Here is a 21,341-nt window from a genome sequence, read left to right as displayed (position 1 = left end):
ATCATGTAGAGGTAGTAGGCATCAGGCACTGGATGCAGGCGTTAGATAGCGGTGGCGGGCGCCAGGTACCGGTAGGCAGTTTTCTCTTAGGGAAGCGTGCGCAGGCTGAGCCCCACTCTTCATCCTGGCAGTGGGGAGCCAGCCTGCCACCGAGTGTCAGGCACATGTCCGGTCCTCTCGGGCGGGGAGGGGATCCCTGTCCTCCGGGGCCCTGGAGACAGACCCCTTCCATCAGAGACAGGGGTCGGGAGTAGCCGTGTCCCCCTTGAACCCACAGGCTCCGGCCCGTCTAGGCCACTGGCCAGTTTGGGGGGAACCAGAGAGTAGGAGGCCCCAGGCTCCCCGTCAGCTGCGGAGTCAGCTGGGGTGGATGAGGCCCGCGCGCCTCCCCAGAGCCCTCCTGTGGCAGGAGGGCCCCTCAGGTGGGGGACCCGGGGAGCCTCCTGTCTGCAGAGCGGCTTGGCGCGATCCTCCCAGTGTGAAAAGCAGCGGACCACACTGGCTTTTGAAAGATCGTTTATTTCAGGTCCCGCCCTGGAGCCCAGGGAGCGCTGGATGCGGTGTTTTTTCTGGCAGGAGACAGGTTTAGTGCCAGCTGCTCGGAGACCTTCTGCCCTGACACTTTCTCAACCTGGAAATGGAATTTTAGAGCGTGACTTACAGGACACGAGATTACGCCGCCACGTGACTCCCAAGTCCTGGTGTGGTGGCCGAGGGGCTTGCTGTAAGACAGTCCGAGGGGGGGGCACAGGGCGGGGTGCGGCCCCCGGCACGGGGGCTCCGGGCGTGGCCGGGGGCTCAGACCACCGGGTCCCCCCTCAATTCCCTGGGGGCCAAATGTTGGGCTCGTCCACTTCAAGACCATGCAGCCCCGCTCCGGCCCCTCCCACAGCAGGACCTAAGGGAGGGCGCCTTCTCTCTCTCACACAAGAGGGGATGGGTGCCCACCCTCGGGCCTCAGCTCCCAGGGCCGGCCCACTGCCAGAGCCTGGCGCCCTTCTTTCCATGAGTGCTGTGCTTCCAGAGCAAGGCGGGGAGGGGCCTGGCTGGGTGGATCTTTCTAGATAAAGTGCAATACACCTGAGGGGGGGGGTGGACAGGTTCCGCTGTTCTTGGCCACCTTTCTGACATTGTGGGGAGGGACAGGAAGAGCGAGAGGAGGGCACTGTACTGGTCCCTGCGATTCACACGTCCCTGCAGGTCAGACAGGGACATGTGAATCCGGGGTAGGGGCAGGGCCGCGCTGCTCCGGGCTCCAGTGTGTCTGCCGGGAACGCACTTCACTTTGGAGCTCCCTGCTCCTGAGCTCAGCCAGTGGCCACAGCAGCCGGTGTGCACCCACCAGGGCCCAGCCAACCTGCTGGGCCTGAAGGAGATGTGCGGTGGGGAGGAGAGCCGCTGGGGGGCAGGCTGTCACCCTTCCTCCACGCACGGGGGGGGGGAGGAGGGGGGAGACACACAAAGCAAAATGATCACCCAAGCTGGGGGGCAAGCTCCGGAGCTCCAGCAGCTTCGCTGGCATGCTGAGGAGTTGGGAGCGCGTTCTGGGGAGCAGCACCGGGGCTGAGCGCAGCAGGCCACACCCGCGGAGGGCGGCTTCCCTCCCTGGAGCATGTGCGGATGGGGGGGACAACAGAAAGCCACTGGGGTTTGGAGGGTCTGTGTGGGGCACAGCCAGGGGAGGTCAGGCTGCTCCTCTCCCCCAAAGCTCAGTCAGGGCACCGGCATGGACCCTGCAGCTGCTGCCCAGGGACCTTCTCCTACTCAGGGCGCCTGGAGCACAGCAGGGGACTGCAGAGGAGGGGAGGGGAGGGGAGGGGAGGGGAGGGGAGGGCCGGAGCGCAGTGTCCGAGGCGGCACACCAGCAAGCAGGCTGCCGCAGCCCAGCACACTCCGGTCCTGCCCATGAGCCACGGCCTCCGGCCTGGGCGCCACTGGCTCTGGCGCCCCAACCCGACACTGCCCAAAGCCCAGCCTCCTGGAGGACACACATTCCACGGCCCAGCCTTGCTCCACTCTAGAACGTTCTGGGAGGCTCTCGGGGAAGCCTCGGGCACAGACGTGGGTTTGTGGTTCTCACAGACAGTTCATGACTGAATGGAGGGAGGGAGGAGGGGCCATGAAGGGCAAAAGGAGGCATTCAAGGTCAGCGGAGAGAAGGAGCAGAAAAGAGGTAGCAGGGCGGGCCACGCCTTTGTCCCGAAGGCTAGATGAGGCCACTTCTGAGGGGGGGTGGGGGGGAGACCACAGAGCCCGGGGCTGTGGAGGGTGGATGTGCCTCCCGTGGAGGTCACCGCGCTCAGAGCTCAGTCAATCAAGATCCAGTCTGCTCAGAGGTCAGCCAAGCCCCTGGCTCAGCCCCCGGGGCAGCCAGAGCCCGCGAGGCTGCAGGAAGGGCCGCCGTGGGCCGCTGCTGGGGCCTTCCCGTCCCAGCTGTGCGGACGGATGCCTAGCCCTCGGCCTGTGATGCGTGGAACTTCCTCCACTTCTGAAGGAGGCTGGGCTGGGCAGACAGTCTGAGGGTGGACGGAGACGCCAGGCGAGCCCGGAGTGTCTGGCAGGTGTCACACACCGCCACGGCGGCCTCTGGGGCCTGGAGGCCCGTCCGGGGCAGGGAGGCCCGTCCGCGGCCCTGTCTCTCTCGAGGAGTGCATGTCCCCTCCCTGAGCTCCTTGCGCTCCAGGGTCCCATCACGGTGGGAGGTGGGGCCAAGCGGGAGCCACAAACGGCCACAAGCAGCCACGAACCGCCTCCTTAGACACAGCTACACCGCAACCCTGTGCCCGCCAGGCCCTGGCCCACAGCCTGCAGGGCCGCCGCCGCCTCCTCCTCCTCCTCCTCCACCTCCTCCTCTTCCTCCCTCAGTCTCGTCTCGCAAGCCTGGCTCGCTGGGGGCAGAAGGTCCCGAGGATGCCATGTACAGGGGCGGGGGCAGATGGGGTGGGCAGCGGGGGTCTTCTAACCGCTACGTGGAGGCGGCTCCGGGTGCCGGGTGCCGCTGCTGTCATGCGGGTTATGGTGGAGGCCCGCAGCCTCCTACTCAGCGGCCATCTGCTCGATGTGGTCGCTAAGCAGCTTGTATTGTTCTGGAAGAGAATGCAGGGTTAGGGAGGAGGAAGGGCGGGCGGGCGTGGCCGCTCCCCTCCCTCCTCCTCAGCCACTAAGGATGGGCTGCTGACCCCTGAGCCCAGCAGCCCGGGCCGCCCTGTCCCGTCCCAGGCAGGGCTGTGCCCCGAGTGAACAGGGATGCGGTATGAGCACAGCGGGACCTGGGTGGGGAATTGGCACGTGGCTGTGGAGTGCAGCCCCGGAAGCTTCTGGAAGTGCATGTGGTCTGATGGTCTGATGCTGGGGGCTACGTGAGGGGGAGGAGGTGGCCGCCGCTGGCAAGGCGGGGCTGCACCGACTGGCCAGGGGACACACACCCTGGTGCCTCCTGAGGCCATGAACTTGGGGGCAGGATAGAAATGTCTTCTAGAACACTCATGCAAGGCCTTTGGGCCCAGGAGAAGCAGCAGCTGTGGCAGATCACGGCATATGAAGTGTGAGGAAACGCAGACCCCCTCCCCGCCCCCCTGGCCCCTGTGGCAGGGCAGTTTGGGAAGCAAACAGGCTGGGGACTGGATGTGGCTGGAGTCCGTTTCTGCAGGGCACCCACCCGCGATCCCACTCTCCCACCCAGCGCACCCATCCCCGTCCAGGTGGAGCAGGGGCCTGGCACCCACCAACTCGGGGGAGGCTCGGAAACCAGCCGCGTAGATTCAGCGGCGTGTCTAAGTGGCAGGCATGCGGCCTTCGCAGAGCGGGAACCTAATGGCCCGAGACCCCCTGCGCCCCCGCCCGGCCCGGCCCGGCCCGGCTCACCCTCGTCCAGGTTGCCGATCACCGCCTGCTTCTTCAGGAAGTCGCTGCACAGCTTCTTGTTCAGCCCGAAGGCCAGCATGTTGTGGGTGAAGGTGCTGGGGGCAGACACCGGCACTGTCACCCCTGCTGCCCGGCCCCGGCTGAGAGGACCAACTGGGACGGGAAGGCTGCCGGCGTGGGCCCGAGTTTTTCCCACGCCACGGCCCGGCCGGTGCCCCAGTGCCCCTGCCAGCCTCACTCCAGCTCTTCCCACGCCGCGGCCCGGCCGGTGCCCCCGCCAGCCTCACCCCAGCTCTTCTCACGCCACGGCCCGGCCGGTGCCCCCCACCGGTGCCCCCCGCCAACCTCACCCCAGCTCTTCCCACGCCACGGCCCGGCCAGTGCCCCCCGCCAGCCTCACCCCAGCTCTTCCCACGCCACAGCCCAGCCGGTGCCCCCCACCGGTGCCCCCACCAGCCTCACCCCAGCTCTTCCCACGCCACGGCCCGGCCGGTGCCCCCCGCTGGTGCCCCCGCCAGCCTTACCCCAGCTGCCCGAAGGCGATATTCTCGTTGAACCGCAGGCTGTCGTCCCGCTCCTCCGGGGTCATGTGGCACCACTTTTCCCTGCGGGCACAGGGGGGCAGCCCGGCCTCAGATGGGCCCCAGGCTCGGCCCACCCGGCTCCACCCCCGACAGAGGCCGCTCCTCAACCACGGCCTCCACCAGAGCCTGCCAGACCCACACAAGGGTGTGCTTTCCTTCCTCTGAGCCCTGAACCATCGCATGCCCCTGGCCTGCAGCCGTGACGGGGACGCAGCCATCCACGGGGGCCCGGGCCACCTCACAGAGGCCCACAGGGGAAGGGCCCGCCTGTGCCCGGGAGCCAGCGCACGCTGCTCCGCGCTGATGTCTACAGGAGATGCAGGCGGAGCCCGGGGCCGCACAGGCCCTTCCCAGAGGCCTCTGCCCCCAGACCGGCTCACCCCCGCTCTGTCCTGCCCTTAGCGCCTCCACCACCCTTCCCCATGGCGCAAGGAGACCCTCCTCGAGAAGCACAGCCTCCACAAGCCCGGCTCTGCCCAGCTCTGCCCAGCTCTGCCTGGCTCCAGAGCCCAGCGCAGCGCAGGGCCCGGGAAGGGTTCCACCTTGCGTTCCCTGCCTGGCCTGGGCGGGGGTTTGGGGGGTCTCCCTGTTCACACTGTGCATCTAGACAGGTACAGGCACCAAGGTGACAGCCAGAGCCGCCCCCGCCAGCCCGCCGTCCCTGCTGCCTGGCTCCTGCCCTTCCCCAGCAAGGCTCCAGCACAAAGTCCTTCTGGGAGGACGGAGGGAGGCAGGGGGGAGGCAGGGGGGAGGGCAGGGGGGAAGGGGAGGGGGGAAGGACCGTCAGAGGTGGGAGGAGCTTGTGCTGGCCCACACCCCACACCCCATGGGGACAACCCTGGATGGGACGGGGTGGGCCCCAATAGAGGAGAGGAAGAGGAGAACAGGGGAAGGAGCAGAGAGAAGTCAGGGGTAGAGAAGCGGAGGGAGAGAAAGCCCAGGGGACGGAGCTCAGCTCTGCACCCTGCTGGCCCGGGGCACACCGCTGGCTCTGCTGGGCAGAGGTCCCCTGGAGCCTGGCACCCCTCCGCCCCCCCACCTCGTGTGCCACCAGGGGTCGCGCCCGTTGCCCCTCCCCCTCCCCAGCCCCAGTCCCCAGGCACCTGGCCTGCCGTGTGCTGCTGTGCACCGTGACCCCTGCCCGGCCCCAGGCCGAGCACAATATCCCTTGCTGTGGCGGGGGGGGGGGAGGGGGGAACCACGATGTTAACCTGACTCAGGGGCGTGGGGGGAGCATGAGTGGCCGAGGCTGGGCTGGCGGGGCTTCCTGAGCATCCCCACCCCCACCAGGCCCAGCCCTGACACTGGCTAAGCTCCTGCATTCTGAGGGGTTCTAATGGGTTCTGGATGCACCAAGGCCTGCTGCTGCTGTGGTGGGTGGCCGTTCCTGGGAGGGCCTGGGCGGCTGAGAGCACTCTTAGCTCTCGGACAGGCCAGAGGTGTGGAGTCCGCATGGGGCTTGGCTGCGCATTCCAGGCCTGTCTGCTGACGCCAGGTCGGTTACCAGCCACAGCTCCTACAAAGTTCCTAACAAGGCTGGTGCTGCAACCCCGCTACAGGGGTAGGCGGTGGAGCCAGGTCTGGGGCTAGCCCAGGCCAAAATGTAAGACCCTATCTGGAAAATAACCAAAGCAAAAAGGACTGAAACATGCTTCAAGGGGGGAGTGCCTACCTAGCAAGTGGAGGGCCCTGAGCTCAAAGCCCCATGATCGCTAAAAGAAAAAAGAAAAAGGTTTCTCATGACAACACACTGCAAGCTCATCTCCAGTGAAAGGAGGCGCCTTCTGGGTCCGTGGAAAGGCTGGACTTCAACCAAACACACACCACCCAGGCTTCAGGCCCCGCCAGCGCTTGTAGGAAGCAGTCCCAGTCTGGCTCCTCAGGGGTCCCCTCTGCTCCCACAGCCTTCCCATCACCCAGCAGCTAGAGGACAGACCCCCAGACCTGCTGGCCTGCAGGCCCTCCGTGCAGAGACCACACAGCTCCTGCCGGTTGCCTCTGAGCTGGGTGAATTTCCTGGTTGTGGACCCATGGGAGTCCACGATGGATTAGAGATGGGCACAGAGGCCGAGTGGCCAGGAGAGGGCGCCACAGGCCCTGAGCTTGAATGGGCTTCCAGACTGCTGCCCTTTGCTAGAACAGGCTCCCGTGGCTCCAGTACAAGTGTTTTCTGGCTGCCTTGGGTACACTGGCCTTGGCGAGAAGGTCCCACCTGTGCAGGCCCTGGCCTTGTTGCCAGCCTGCCCTGGGGCTGGCCGGCCTCCCCAGGGACACCCTCCCTGCCCTGCAGAGCCTTCCACAGCCCCGCTGTTAAAGGGAACGGAGTCACATGACACACACACCTCTTCTCCTCCTGCTCTCCAGCATCCCCTCTGGAGCGGCAGCAGAAACAGTAAACAAAGGAATACGTCAAAGTCATGCGCGGTACGCGGCGGGCCAGCAAGCGAGGAGGAGTCATCGCAGGCAGAAGCAGAGGGCAGAGCGCGGGGACTGAGACTCCATGGCTACACACCCCGGGCGCCCTCACCACATCCCCTGGCACAGCCTGGAGCCCTATGAGAGTCCCTGGACCGGATCTCGGTCCCACCCACCCATGCGTTCCCCCAGTGGCCGCCTCAGGGGTACTGGGCCAGCCACCTGGCCCCACGGTGGATCTTTGGCCACGCTGGCATGGAATGGGTTTCAGCCATGGGCTGGCAGACAGAGCCTCCAGCCAGCTTCACTCAGCCCCTTCTCCCTGACATGGATGGAAAGAGGCTCGTGGCCACCCCAGTGACAGAGAAGACAAGGTGCCACCAGGGCTCAGAGAGGCTTACTTCAAAGTCTCAGGACTGGCCAGCTAGTCAGGGCACCCAGGGCTGGCACCGCTTCCTCAGAGTTGCTGTCTCTGGCTGCCCCGGGGCAGGGCCAGGACCAGGTCCCTCCCTGCTGCTGTGCTTTCTCAACAAGTCCTGGAGTCCCGAGGTGCAGCCCGCCCTCAGGGCGGTGCGTGGCCTGCGCCCGCAGCAGCTGGCTGCGCCAGGACAGCTGTGCTTCCAGGGCTCAGCGTTCGCACAGCGAGCAGCGGAGGCAGGGGAGGTGGGCTTATTCAGTGGGGTCTGCGCTTTCAAGAGCATCCCCAGGGTTCAGTGTCTGCACGGTGAGAAGCTGGGGGCCGGGGGGAGGCTGGCCTCATTCTGCGGGGCCTGTGTTTTCGGGAGGGCCAGGCCAGGTCATGCCAGAGCCCAGGACAGAAGCGCTCGTGCAAGCTGGGCGCCACCACATGGGCCCCTCAGGAGTGGGTGGGCTGCAGGGTGGTGGAGTGGAGGACGCAGGGCCAGGGCAGCTCAGCCCTTCTCTGTGGCTCTTGCCAGTCACCGGGAAACAAAGCCATACCCTGGTCCTCTTCCCCAGGGAAATGGACCACACCTGGCTCCTACCTGGTAGTGGGAGATCGCTTCCTCCTCTCACAATGGACAGCGTCAAAGAAGGCCGCGTTCCAGAACCTCAGCGTGTGCCTGTAGGAGGAGACACGGAAAAGCTGGAGGACACTGGTCTGAGCTGCTCCTCACTGAGACGTGGAGCCTCCCGCATCAGCACTTTGTCTAAGCAGCCGAGGAGAGGCAGAGCTGAGGAGAAGACAGCGTGCGTCACCGTGAATAGAGCGTCTTCCGTGTTTTCCTGGGTCCTGGCCCAGCACCCACACGGGGTTGATCCGCAGCTCACAGATAAAATGGATGTTGTTCTCAGAGTACTCGTGGCCGTGCAATCATCACTACTCACTATCCAGCTCCAGAATGCTTTCACCCCCACGTCCATTAGGAATCACTCTACACACACCACCACGCCCCTCCATCTCAGCCTTGGCAGCGCAAGGTCTGCCTCTAGGGTTTCCCTCTCCTGGGCATTCTGTGCGTGTGGGAGCGAGTCTGCCTTCCCTAAGCATGACAGAGTCCACGTGTGGCAGTGGCTCTGCAGGCAGCCAGGTTTCCCCCTTTCTTTTTTTTTTTTTTGTCGGTCGTGGGGCTTGAACTCTGGGCCTGGGCGCTGTCCCTCAGCTCTTCAGCTCAAGGCGAGCACTCTACCACTCGAGCCACAGCGCCACTTCCGGTTTTCTGGTGGTTTATTAGAGATTGGAGTCTCATAGTCTCTCCTGCCCGGGCTGGCTTTGAACCTCGATCCTCAGATCTCAGCCTCCTGAGTAGCTAGGATTACAGGCATGAGCCACCAGTGCCCGGCAGGTTTCCCCCTTTCTGAGGTCAGGTAGCACTAATGGTGTAGACAGACCACATTCTGCCTCTCTTCTCCTGGTGGTGGCCATCTAGGCTGTCTCTTTGGGGCTTCTCTGCACAGTGCTGCTATAAGCCTCTGTGCAAGGCATCCACGTGGCCACGTAGACCTAGAACATGGACCCAGAGCACAGTGGCTGGTCACGTGGTCACTGTGCTAACGAGGGCCTGCCCTGTGCACATTCCCACCAGCGGGGAGAGCGCCACCATCTCCGCATCCTCGCCCACACTGAGTAGCATGCGTGTTCCCCTGTGGCTGCCCCACCACGGATGTGGCTGCTCTCCAGTACTGCCGGCAGACCCGCAGGCGGTGAGGAGGGGCTGTAGGAGGCACTGCCCCGGTCAGCGGGAAGGGGTGTGGCGGCTTACCAGATGGGCTGCTGCTTCAGGTGTGTGTACAGGTAGATCTTCTCCCCCTTCTGCTCAGCCTCGGGGCTGGACACGGTCTCTGTAGGAGGGAGAAAGGTTATAAAGACACATGGTCAAAATTGCACAGCAGCTGGGCTCCAGTGGCTCACACTGGAACTCCAACTTCTCAGGAGGCTGAGATCTGAGGATCATGGTTCAAAGCCAGTCCAGGCAGGAAAGTCCATGAGACTCTTACCTCCAAAAATCACAGACAAAGCTAGAAGTGGTGCTGTGGCTCAAGTGGTAGAGTGCTAGCCTTGAGCAAAAGGAGCTCAGGGATGGTGCCCGGGCCCAGCATTAAAGCCCCAGGACTGGCAAAAAAAAAAAGAAAAAAAAAGAAAGGAAAAAAATTCCACAGCAGGTTTCCTGTGAGAGAAGGCACGCCACACGTGGCGCTAGAGCTCCTCTGGGGACAGACCTAAAATGACGCCCCACCCTGAACCTCTCAACATCCCTGGGACTGAGGAGTAGCTTCCTCAGGCATCCATAGACATTCAGTAAGAAAACACAGACCAACTTGTGAACTCTCTAAGGCGCCGTTCTGTGTTTAGAGGGAAGCATAGCCCTGAGCTGTTTCCAACTGGTATTACTGGCTAACCACAGGCCAGTGGTTACAACCCTCAGGTTATAGTCTCTTATGACCGGGAGTCTGGCTTTACAAGGTCCTGCCTCCCCCGCCCTACTCACGAATGTCCCCCCCCCCCCACGCAGCTCTGCCACCGGCTCCTGCGGACAGCACTCACCCGCCTTGGGCTGCCTGTCCTTGGGTTTGTTCTCATCTTCTCTGGAGAAAGAAAAGCCACAGAAATGTCAAATGTGGCCCACTTCATGTTCCCGCCAATCAAAGATACTTGGCACAGCGGAGGCAGGCTGTGTGGCTCCCATTAGAGGTGTTCAGGGACACGCAGGGGTCTTCCTGGGTTCCCTGGCCACTAAGTGCCCCCAGAGAGGACAGGGTGGGGCAGAGGTGTGATGTCCCCCACTGTCAACTGGCAGTCACTGTGGGCTCATCGGTCCAAGAGCCAGCCCTGGACTGCCTGTGCGGGGGAGTGGACACCACGGGAGGCTGTGGGCACAGAATCCCAGTAGGCCTTGAGCTGGCTACAGCCCGCCCAGCCTCGGAGGGCCTCTCCCCACCAGGCAGAGGCTGCCCGGGCCACTCACTCATTCTTCTTGGCCAAAGGTCCCTTGAGCTTGGTCTCCAGCCCCCCGAAGAAGCCCTTCATGTTCTCTGTGTTCTTCAGCAGCCTCTCGGCAATGTCCTTCTTCTCCGCCAGCCAGCTGTTGGCCGACTTCAGGTAGGAGTCGATGCTGCCAGCAGCTCTCTCCCTGGGCTCGGAGGGGAGCAGGTGCGGCTTGCCTGGGTGGAGGGAGGAGGTGAAGAGCCAGGCAGCGGCTGGCACAGGAGGCTCCTGGAGTGTCTCGGGCTTTCCCTGCCTCGGTGGTGGGAAGCTGTCACCCCAGAGGTAGCCAGAGACATGCCCCAATGGGTGCTGGGACACGGGAAGGGCACCGGCTGTGTGCAGAGGAGTCAGGAAGGAGCTGGGGGGCGGCAGGCGGCAGCCCGCAGATGAAGTCTGCCTTTGGACAGTGTGTGCGGCGTGAGAGGACCAGAGGCGTTCCCAGGACAGGGCACGGTCATGGGATCTGGGGGGCGGGGGAGGCCTCGGAGGCAAGTATGTTTTGTGAAAACATAAAGCTGAGATTCCCCCAGTATTCCCGCCTCCCCCCGCCCATGACACCCTGGCCTCATTTCCTGCCAGCATGCCTTTCCTTTGCTCTGTGGACTGCGGCGCTGCCCACAGTACGGCCCGTGGCCCATCCACTTCCAGTGCCTCACTACTGGCTTGTCCCCTCCCTATCCTTGGCCTCTGCTCTTTGGAAGCCCACAGCTTTCGCCATGCTGCCAGCTGGCCAGCGGCGGCCTCGGTGGTAGAAGTGTGTGGAGGCCAAGGCCGAGCCGGGTCTCACCGATGTGGTAGTAGGTGAAGCACATGGTCATGAGATTCTTGGCGGGGCCGAAGTCATCCATCTGATGGCACCTGGATGGGAAGCAGGGCCCCGGTGGGGACGCAATCAGATCAGACTGGGACACGTTGAAATTAACCCCTCACTCCCAAGACAATGCCACGGCAGGGACAAAAATACCCCCCCAGAGCCAGCTAGGGGCCTCTTCTGGGCGCACAGCCCAAGGCTGGGTCTGACAGAGTGGGAGAATGCTTTGGTCCCCTAGATGCCCTCTGTCACTTTAGGGTGGCGATCAGCACACTGAGCCCAGCTCACGTTCACATGGTCAGGCCAGAAGCCACTCCCAGCCTTGCTCCAGCCAGTGGCTCAGGGCCCTCGCCAGCAGCCTCTGCTCCTTAGGCATCAGCTATAAGTCACGTGATGTCTCCACACCACGGGCTGGGAGCCCAGATCCCCAGGGGGTGGTAAAGACAAGGACCGGACAAGGCCCCACTGTTGGCCCAGTGAGCCTTGGGCAGGGAGGGCCTGAGCCAGGAAAGACCTGGACCACACTGTCCCCACGCTCCTGGCCCAGGACTGGATTTGGAGAACAAGAATTGTGTCAATACTCGTTGAAAAGCAAGACAAACTAGTCCATAAAAGAAACATATTGAACAGTGTGCCAAAACTGTCGAGAATTATTGTTGCTATATTGCACTATACTTAAGGTTATACCTTATGTGTTATGGTTATGAAATATGTATAGATAATTCCATTCAGCAAACAGAACAGGGAAAGCGTGGAAGGGGGTCTATGGCACAGGAATGACTGTAGACTGTCACAGTGCTGACAGTGAGAAAGGCGGAGCGGAATTCATGCTGGCAGATGCGTACGCCAGGATGCCACACAGCCACTGCAGATGTATGGCTGTGTGTGGACAGGATGTGCTCCTGGGCCTTGTACTTGCTAGGCAGACACGCTACCTCTTGAACCACACCCCCCAGCCCTTTTTGCTTTAGCTTACTGTCCAGGTCGGGTCTCACTTTTTGTTTGGGGCTGGCTTTAGAGCATGATCCTCTTACCTCTGTCTCATGTAGCTGGGATGACAGGTGTGTTCTACCACACACAACCTACTTGCTGAGATGAGGCCTTGCTAAGTTTTTGCTCAGCCTGTCTTCAAACCACAACCCTCCGGTTCTCTAGCTCCTGAGCACCTAGCATGACAGGTGTGAGGACTGCGCCTGGTGGATGCAGCGTCCTCTGTGGAGGGCTCCACCTGCTCTGCGCTGTGCCACTTGCTGTGGGTTCCACCAGGAAAGTGCTGCGGGTGGGAGTAGGGGTGGGGAAGGGGCTGTTTTTGCAAGGAAGCTTGTTTGCCTTTCTTTTCTGTTCCCTTTCACACTTCTCTGTGTAGTTTTTAACCTTGGACAATTATTAGTTTTAAATGAGAGTCATCTAGAATGTAGATGCTACATAGTAGGATTAAGGGCCATTTTCATTAAATAAAGTTATTTAAAAAGTGCTAGTCAATTTAAAGAACTAAATGTCTTCCTCTTTTTGCCAGTCCTGGGGCTTGAACTCAGGGCCTGAGCATTGTTCCTGAGCTTCTGTGCTCAGGGCTAGCACTCTACCACTTGAGCTACAGTGCTCCCTTCTGGCTTTCTCTGTGTATATGGTATTGAGGGATCTAACCCCCCTACATTTGATGCATGCATGCTAGGCAAGCACTCAACACTAAGCCACATTCCCAGCCAAAGAACTAAATTTCTAATGCAATCACAAGACTGATGATCAGAGGGTGAAGTAAAAACTGAAGACACTAATAACATATAACTCCATAAATACTCCTGTGGTACTTTGTAAAATAAGAGCTCACAAAAATGCTACAGCTGCAAATGTCTGCACAAGGATGCTCACAGGAGGCAGCCTGGAGGCCTGAGGAAACAACTGCACTGAGGGCTTCCCCTCCCTTCCCTCCCAGCCCATCAGACCCTGACAGCCCTGTGTCCGGGGCTTGGGACACGCTGAGGGAGCGCAGGAAGGGGAGGAAGGATTCCTACCCTCTCTACAATGCGTGCCCACGTTTAAGGGGAGGAGAAAAAGCAAGAGGAATGGAGAGGCCAGAGAATGACAGCTCCAGAGGGTAACATGAGGACTCCGGGGACAGTGGCCTCTGTTTGGAGGGGGAGAGTAAAGGAGGGCCCTTCTCAGACCTAAGAGGAGGAAGAGAATGGGCTTGGTGCCTGTGTAGGGAGGGCGTGCTCTGCCCCACCACAGCCCTCTTCCCTGTCCAGCAGCAGGTCTGCCTCCAGGCAGGCAACACCGCTTCCTTCCAGCGTCCCAGGCTTCTATGGTCCAAAGCCAAAAGAAAACGCAGCAGCTCTAGCAATCTTGGGAGGGAGACTGTGTGGTCACATGCCCATTCCCTGACAGGTGACAGGTGAGGCAGGAAGGGGCTGCTCTTCTGTCCCCACTCCCCACAGCCCCCTGCTCCACACTTGCCCGCTGCTCTCAGTCTGCTCGGGAGGGGTGGCAACCTAGTTGGAGCAGTTCACTGTGGGAAATGCACACACTTCAGAGCTGAGGTGGGGGTGCCAGGGCGTCACATGGGGTGGGGGTGGGGGGCTGCGCCTGGGCCTCGCTGCAGCTCTCTGATCGTTAACACTGGTGAGGACCAGCTGCACGGCTTTCCTGTCACACATCTCCCTCTGGCTGACGCTGGGCACGGCCGGCTGGCCGAGCAGCTGTGGGGAGGGGTGGTGTGGCTCCCCAGGGGGGAGGTGGTGGGAACAGCAGCTGTCAGGCCCAGGCTGGGGAGGGGGGGGGGTCACTTACTCGAACAGCACCACCGCGAAGGACTGCACCAGGCGGTAGAAGGTGGGCTCGGACACGCACTTGGACTTGCAGCGCTGTGGAGAGAAGCCAGGTGCGTGAGGGTGAGCTGAGGGCTTGCTGGGCTGGCCGGGCCCAAGCCACTTCCATTCCTGGTGGGGCACAGCCCCTCCCCCCACGCCCACCTGCACCCGCAGGGGCTCATCCTCACATCGCTGAGCCATGTAGGGACTTCACACTGTCACCCACACCTAAAAGCCTGCGAGGACAAACTCCAAACCAACGCTGGCTATTTCTGGCTCATGGATTTGTTGGTAGCTTCTTCTGTATTTTCTTTTTCTTCTATGAAGACTATATCACTTGGAAAAAATGTCTACTGAATACCTATAAAATTGTTTTGAGCTTTGTTAATACAGTCTTCTTTACATGGCTTTCATTGTCTTGAATATATTATTGATCAGTTGCAAAAACAGAATATTAAAGATTATTTTTAAGAAATTTGGGGGCTGGGAAGGTGGCTCAGTGGTAGAGTGCTTGCTTTGCATGCATGAGGCCCTGGGTTGGATTCCTCAGCACCACATAAGCAGAAAAAGCCAGAAGTGATGCTCTGGCTCAAGTGTAGAGTGCTAGCCTTGAGCTGAAGACCTGACGGCCAGCTCCCAGGCCCAGAGTTCAGGCCCCACGACTGGCAAAAAAAAAAAAGAAATTCATGGAACTGGGCGCCGGTGGTTCATGCCTGTAATCCTAGCAACACAGGAGGCTTAGATCTGAAGATTGTGGTTCAAAGCCAGCCTGGGCAGGAAAGTCCAAGAGAGTCTTTTTTTTTTTTTGTCGGTCGTGGGGCTTGAACTCTGGGCCTGGGCGCTGTCCCTCAGCTCTTCAGCTCAAGGCGAGCGCTCAACCACTTGAGCTACAGCGCCACTTCCTGTTTTCTGGTGGTTTATTGGAGATAGGAGTCTCACGGTCTTTCCTGCCTGGGCTGGCTTTGAACCACGATCCTCAGATCTCAGCCTCCTGAGTAGCTAGGATTACAGGCGTGAGCCACCAGCGCCCAGCTTCCAAGAGACTCTTATCTCCAATAAACCACTTAGAAAACCAGAAGTGGCGCTGTGGCTCAAGTGGTAGAGCGCTAACCTTGAGCTGAAGAGATGAGGGACAGCGCCCAGGCCCAGAGTTCAAGCCCCATGACTGACACAAAAAAAGGGAAGAAATTCATGGAGAGCCCACATAGTGAAGCTTTTATGGACCTGGTGGTGCCCCATGAGCGCCTTGCTGTTGTCCGGCTCTACGCCGCCTTTCGGCTGAGCAGCTTCCCCATGCTGTCTCTTCCGTGGAGTGTGGGTACAGGAAGGAGCTGGGAGTCTGTTACCATTGCTTGCTTCCCACCTGCAGCTCACCTGGGCGCTGACATAGCGTGCAAACCACTCGCGGCCTTTCCCGTCCTCACTGCTGCAGTACTCCCCAAACCTGGCCTTCTCTTCCTGGTCCAAATCCTCCCTGAGGAAGGGCAGAAGACAAGGGCACACGGCTCAGTCCTTTGGAACAAAGACTCACAGGGGCCGGAACGGGGGAGCCCTGCCGCCTGCGTGCCCTCCCCGCCATCCACAGCACGTGTGTGTCGTTCTTCTGGCAGAGGCCTGAGACTCAGACCAGCTGACCATGGCAGATCAGACCTTGGGTTCTGGAGCCCGCACCCTGCCTGGCTCTGCCCAGGGAGGTCTGAGCCCTGGACCTGAAGATGCTTTGCTTCTCTTGCAAACACTCAAAAAGGAAGCAGAAGGTTATATAGTTCTGTGGTATACTCCTGTAATTCCAGCACTAGGGAGGTGGGAGGATCAAGAGTTCGAGGTTAGCTTTGGCTACATAGTGAGACCTTATCTTGAAACACAACCCCTCCACCCCCCGCCCAGAGAGGGGGCAGGAGACTGAGAGCAGACCGCTGCTCAGGAATCACTGGGGACTAGAACGCTGCCACCTTGTGTGGCCTGTACATTTAATTCCAGCCAGTCACCGCCACCTCTAGCCAGATGCTCAAGGAGACAAGCCAGCGAGAAGCCACCCTGGCACAGAAGCCAGGCGGTCTGTCCTTGGATTTGGCAAGGACAAGGTGAGCCGAGCACTGTAGAATGGCTGGGCAGTGGGGAAAACGACGGCTCCACAGGGAGCTGACTGCGGAGACACAGAGAAGTTTCTAAATAATGTGTTGGCAAAGAAGAGAGCTGATGAGGGCCCAAGAGAGCTGTGCTTTCTTCCTTTGCTTTCCGCTGCTCGCTTGCCTAAGAGACGACTGAAGATAAGTGCACAGCCCTGTCTTTTCTAGGACCTGCCTCCTGGGCCATGAAGGCACACAGGTAAGAAGTGAGAGGACTGAGGGGCAGAGAGTGGACAGTCCACCCGGCCGTGTCCAGTGCTGGCAGGAGTAGCATGCAGGGCCCGGAGCTGCACAATGGGCATGGTGGCAAAGGTGCCCTGGCACCTGCCTCACTTGTGAGCAGAGGTCTGGGGGAGTGTGAGAGGAATGGGGTCCAGAGGAAGGGGCCCTTGGGGCTCTCTGCGCAGCTGCCCTCTGCGTGGGGCAGGCTGCACCCCCCGGGGAGCTGGCATCGCTGGTCTGGGGTGAAGCCCAGCTCAGATGCCCTCTGCAACCTCCCACGCGCCTCTCCGTGCCAGCGAGATGGGCTGGGGGAGGGGGGCCTGGAGCAGGAGGCAGTACCTACCCTCCCGAGAAGACCTTCTCCACGTAGCCGCGCATGAACTCCCGGAGGGCCAGGCTCTCTGCGTCGGGGGCGGACTCGGCGCTCTGGGTGGAGGAGAAGGACTCGTTGGAGGAGGAGCGGCGGTCCTGGCCCCAGGATGGGTGCGAGGGTGACTCGCCCATGTCGTTCTCACTGTCTGCGGACTCCGTGGCCTCGCTCTCCGACGCATCATCTCCCAGGGAGCTGTCCCTGTCCTGCGCGGCAGGGGGGGCTGCCTGCAGAGAAGGGGAGGTGGGCAGCTCTGGCCCAAAGTCAATCAGTGAGCCCACAGGGACCTCGGGGGCTTCCATGGCGGGTGGGCTGCTGCGGAGGCCGGGGAGCCCGCGGAGCGGCTTCCTGCCCCGTCAATGCCAGCTGCCTGCGCCGCGGTGGTGCCTTGAGAGGTGCAGGCCGCCAAGGCCGGGTCCTGTGGCGCGGCTCGGTGGCCCTAAGGCATCTGCAAGAGCAACACGACACATAAACATCGTCTCCACAAGGGGCCTCTCCTCCCCACGGGCAGCCACGCGCAGAGAATGACACGGTGAGTCACACTGCCCACGAGGACAGTAATCGGGGTGCTGCTCCCTTGGTACGTTGACCGTTAGACCCGCTAGGAGGCAGGCGTGCCCAAGACTCTCATTAGAGACATGAGCCAGCCCACTCCCAACAGCCAGCCGCGCAGCCCATTCAGAGCCCTGCACCTGCCATTCCCCTGCTTCGTGAAAACGCCAGCCAGGCCGGCAGGGAAGACGGCCAGCGAGGCTCAGAGGCTGGGAAGCGGCCACGTCTCACTCTGAGGGCGCCCCTGTCTTTGGTTCTTCCAGCTTCTCGGGTGCTTACCACACCCACAGCTCCTGGCCTGGCGTCCCCGTCCGGACCTGCAGCCACCCAGTCAGGGGACAGTGGCCCTCCCGTCCCGGTTCCCACTCCTTTCCCAACATCTTCCCCAAGCCCATGCCAGAATTTGGTTCACCGCCCACGCCTCAGCTCACGTCCTATTTTGTGAAGCGGCTTCCCACCACGCCTGTTCACACGGAGTCCCCTCCCTGGCATTTCATGTAGACTCCGGAGTAAAGTGCTCCACATGTGCTGGGGATGGAGGGCCCGAGGGTGATGTGCTGGCTATGGGGAGGGGCGTGGGGCACGGGCACGCAGCGCCAGGCATGGAGCCTGGCTCAGCTGTGTTCTGCTGAGAGACAGCACGTCTCTACCGCGGCTCTGAGTGCCATCCCACCTTCTCATCTCAGAAGAAACGAAGATAACCGGCCGCAGAAAGGAGGGAAGACAGAAGGAGAGCTCGGGTCCAAAGGGGGAGAGGGTGGCACCGTGAGCAGACGCAGTAGAGTGACGTACCGACAGGTATCTGTGAGCACAAAGAACGTGGGGCAGGAGGCCAGGGCTGGCTCGGGTGCGCGTCTGCACCCCTGCAGACACGCAGAGCACAGGCATCGTGGCACGCAGGTTGTCGATGGAACTTGTTTCAGCTTTAAGGACAGAAAGACCTCAGCCTGCACTGCGTGATTGGTGGACTGGCCAATGCCGAATCCCCTATCCTAACCATGGCTGAAGTTTTCCAGACCCATCTCGAGGTTGCTATCTTTTAAAACAAAATCAAATCAATACCCAAAATGTATCAATAACAACCACACTGCTCAACGAGTCCTCGCAGGACACAGAAGGTCAGTAGCACTCCAGACCCTCCCAGGAGGGAGCTGGAGGGGTGTCTGGGGTGAGCCAGGGCGGCACGCAGGATGCCCAGGACCCCTGCATCTAGGAAGCGCTGGAGCAGCCCCTTTGGTAAGGGCAGAGCGAGGGCCAAGGGAAAGGGCCCTCTGGGAGGCAGTGTAGGAGGCAGGGGCGACCACTTTTCTGGGCAGGAAGGATAGCGAGGCTTAGATCTGAGAACCCAGCCAATGTGGAAAATTCCTCTATGCCAACGGGCACTCTAAGGCTCCATCTGCACCTATATTCACTCTTGGGAGTTGAATCAACAAAATGTGATAGAGGATGTCGGGAATTGTGAACCAGGAGTGACAGAAGAAATTACAACCAAGACCAGAAAGGTTCTGGAGAGCCCAGCCATGAAGGGGCGAGTCTGTACGATGCCTCTTGATCTGGGATCTGCAGGGGAGACAGGTTCCTCCCCACACACATCCTCCCTTGACTCAGCTCTTCACGGAAGGCTCCGGAAGTCCTACTTTACCACATTCCCCCAAAATAGAAGTATCTAAGAGTTCAGCAACCCCGGGGCGGGGGGGGGGGGACCAGGGAGGGAGGGAACAGAATCCCAGGAGCCCCTCCCAGCCTGAGCCTCCTGGCCTTGAGCCTTTCCACAGCTGGGTGTGCCCCAGCTTTCAATCTACACAGGTGAGCTCCGGTGGAGGGGGCGGTCAAAGGGACTGCGGGCCGGTGACCCCTGCTATGCCAAACGTCCAACTCACGGCCAGGCCCCCTCGGTGAACAGCTGTGGTTGTCTAACAACAAGAGGACACAGCCAACAATTCGGGCAGCTGGATGCAATCTGGACCGACTGCCTCGGCCCTCTGTCCTTCTGGGTGATTGGGCAAAGGCAAGGAGCACTGCCCAGGCTTTTGTGCAGAGGGAGCGCCTGCCATCACTGGTCTGATGGATCTGGGGATGAGTGCCCTCTCCAGGGAACCCACCAGGGTTAGGGGTGGAAACGGATACGCAGCCATTCTCTTCAGGACTGGGGTTCTGTCCTGGCAGCCTGAGTCATGTGCAGAGCACACGTGTCCCTGTGGGAGGAGAGCTCCGGGGCCTCTGTGGTGCAGGGACCCGGGCAGCCGCAGCCAGCCCTCTAGTATAACGCCACCGGCGTCCATCACCGCCTACGCGGGCCACTGGTCACCCTGGCTGGCGGGCAGGCAGGCACTCTGCACTGTGGGGCTGGTCAGAGCTACCCACGCAGCAGGGAGGGTGGTCGCCATTCCATAGGAGCCTCAGGGAGCCTGGCAAATGCTAACCCGTCCTCCAAATAGCCACCTGGGCCAGACTTCCCAGCCAGTCCAAAACCCGCCCCTTGCTGCGCAGCGGGCCAAGAGGAGAGCTGTGAGTGTGGTCAGTGTCCTTCTCCGGTGTGGGCCCTGGGCCCCTTGTGGCCTTCTAAAGTCCTCCCTAGCGTTGAAATACGATCAACAACATCACGGAAGCATCCCTACTCACTCTGTCCGAAAGCGGTCACCCAAACATGCTCAGACACCTTTGCCATTTTTTTGGGGGGTCCGGTCGTGGGGCTTGAACTCTGGGCCTGGGCGCTGTCCCTCAGCTCTTCAGCTCAAGGTTCGCGCTCTACCACTTGAGCCACAGCACCACTTCTGGCTTTTTTCTTTTTGCTTATGTGGTGCTGAGGAATCGAACCCAGGGCCTCAGGCATGCAAGGCAAGCGCTCTACCACTGAGCCACCTTCCCAGCCCCTTTGCCATATTTATAAGAGCTACAAGCTGAGAGAGTATGCACCAGGAAGAATGCGATGTATATGTTGCTACGTTAATTCTGCCACTTGAAATAGAAGGTGAGCATAGCATGAGGAGTGTTCATGTCTAATGGAAACGCAGTTCCCCGGGGAAGGCAGGGAGCAAGTCGGCCGCACCCCTGAGGCTTCCTCCCGCTTGGCTTCACCGGGCTCTGGGAAGAGCTCTGAAGCCCCCGCCTTCCGGATTCCTCTCAGTTCTCAGCAAGTCCACATCACTCATCTTGTCGTCAAATGTGGCTTTCACGCCTAGCAGGCGGTGCAGCGGGGCTGTGGCCGCCTCTGAGGACAGAGGGCCTGCGAGCCCAGTGCAGGCGGCGGCCGGCCACCCGGGCCGGGTGAGATAGCCCCGCGTGGGAACTGGCATCAGCAGGGCGGGGGGCCGCGCCACGCCCACCCGTGGAGCAGGCGTGGAGTCGAGGGGTTCTCATACAGGGGCCACCTGCCCACAGCTTCCCTCTGGTCATCTCTGTTCTGACCTCTTGTGCCCCGTGCTGTCTCCAGGGAAGGGGAGCACGGAGGGGAGCATGGAACATGGAACGGAGGGGGAGCACTGAGGGGAGCACGGAGGGGAGCATGGAACATGGAACGGAGGGGGAGCACTGAGGGGAGCACGGAGGGGGAGCACGGAGGACAGGTGGAGGGGCTGTGTCTGCAGGAGGACACTGATACAACGTTCCACAAACAGCAGCCAAATACACACTCCTCTCAAGAACACCACACCATGGCTGGGTTGTGACGCAAATTTAAAACAACTGAAACCATGCTCCTACCATGATGGAATCCCACCGGAAGCCAGCCACAGAAACCTAATGGGAAAATCTCCCAGCAGGCGAAACCAAACCCACGTCATCATGACCCGGGGGCGGACAAGGGCAACTGGAGGCAAACCAGCAAGCACGCGGCCTGGATGGAGGAGACGGCTCCTGAATGCCTCAGGATGGGGCTGGACAGCTAGAGAGGACGCGCCCCCCCCTCCACAAGGCCACCCATGTCAGCACTGCCCAGCACGGCTGAGCTGACCTTGAGTGCTTGGCTGAGGTTGGGTGTGTTAGACTTTGCCACTGCAGAAATAGCACTTTAAAATCTCCCTGTCTATTCCGGGCTTTTAGGAAGGAAATGGCTGTGCACTGCCCCCCACTCCCTGGGAGGGAATAAGGCCACCTCCTGGAGGACAGAATATCGCCAGCTTCTATTTGGAACTGTGTGTGGG

The 21,341-nt window shown here is 60.9% G+C and overlaps 1 protein-coding gene across 1 annotated transcript; it reads right to left on the bottom strand.

The window, feature by feature from the left end:
* Nucleotides 1-499: 499 nt before the first annotated feature.
* Kiaa0513 (KIAA0513 ortholog) lies at nt 500-17,090 on the bottom strand. Its single transcript, XM_013012970.1, has 11 exons — nt 16,621-17,090; nt 15,301-15,400; nt 13,907-13,980; nt 11,096-11,166; nt 10,289-10,484; nt 9,868-9,908; nt 9,086-9,164; nt 7,868-7,945; nt 4,389-4,469; nt 3,865-3,959; nt 500-3,086 (listed from the first exon to the last, which is right to left on the bottom strand). The coding sequence occupies exons 1-11, from the start codon at nt 16,947-16,949 to the stop codon at nt 3,037-3,039; spliced, it is 1,194 nt and encodes a 397-aa protein (XP_012868424.1). The 5' UTR covers nt 16,950-17,090; the 3' UTR covers nt 500-3,036.
* Between the last annotated feature and the right edge of the window lie 4,251 nt (nt 17,091-21,341).

This window comes from Dipodomys ordii, unplaced genomic scaffold, assembly GCF_000151885.1.
Source record: "Dipodomys ordii isolate 6190 unplaced genomic scaffold, Dord_2.0 Scaffold18, whole genome shotgun sequence".
Lineage (NCBI taxonomy): Eukaryota > Metazoa > Chordata > Mammalia > Rodentia > Heteromyidae > Dipodomys > Dipodomys ordii.
This window is presented reverse-complemented; position numbering and strand designations above follow the sequence as displayed.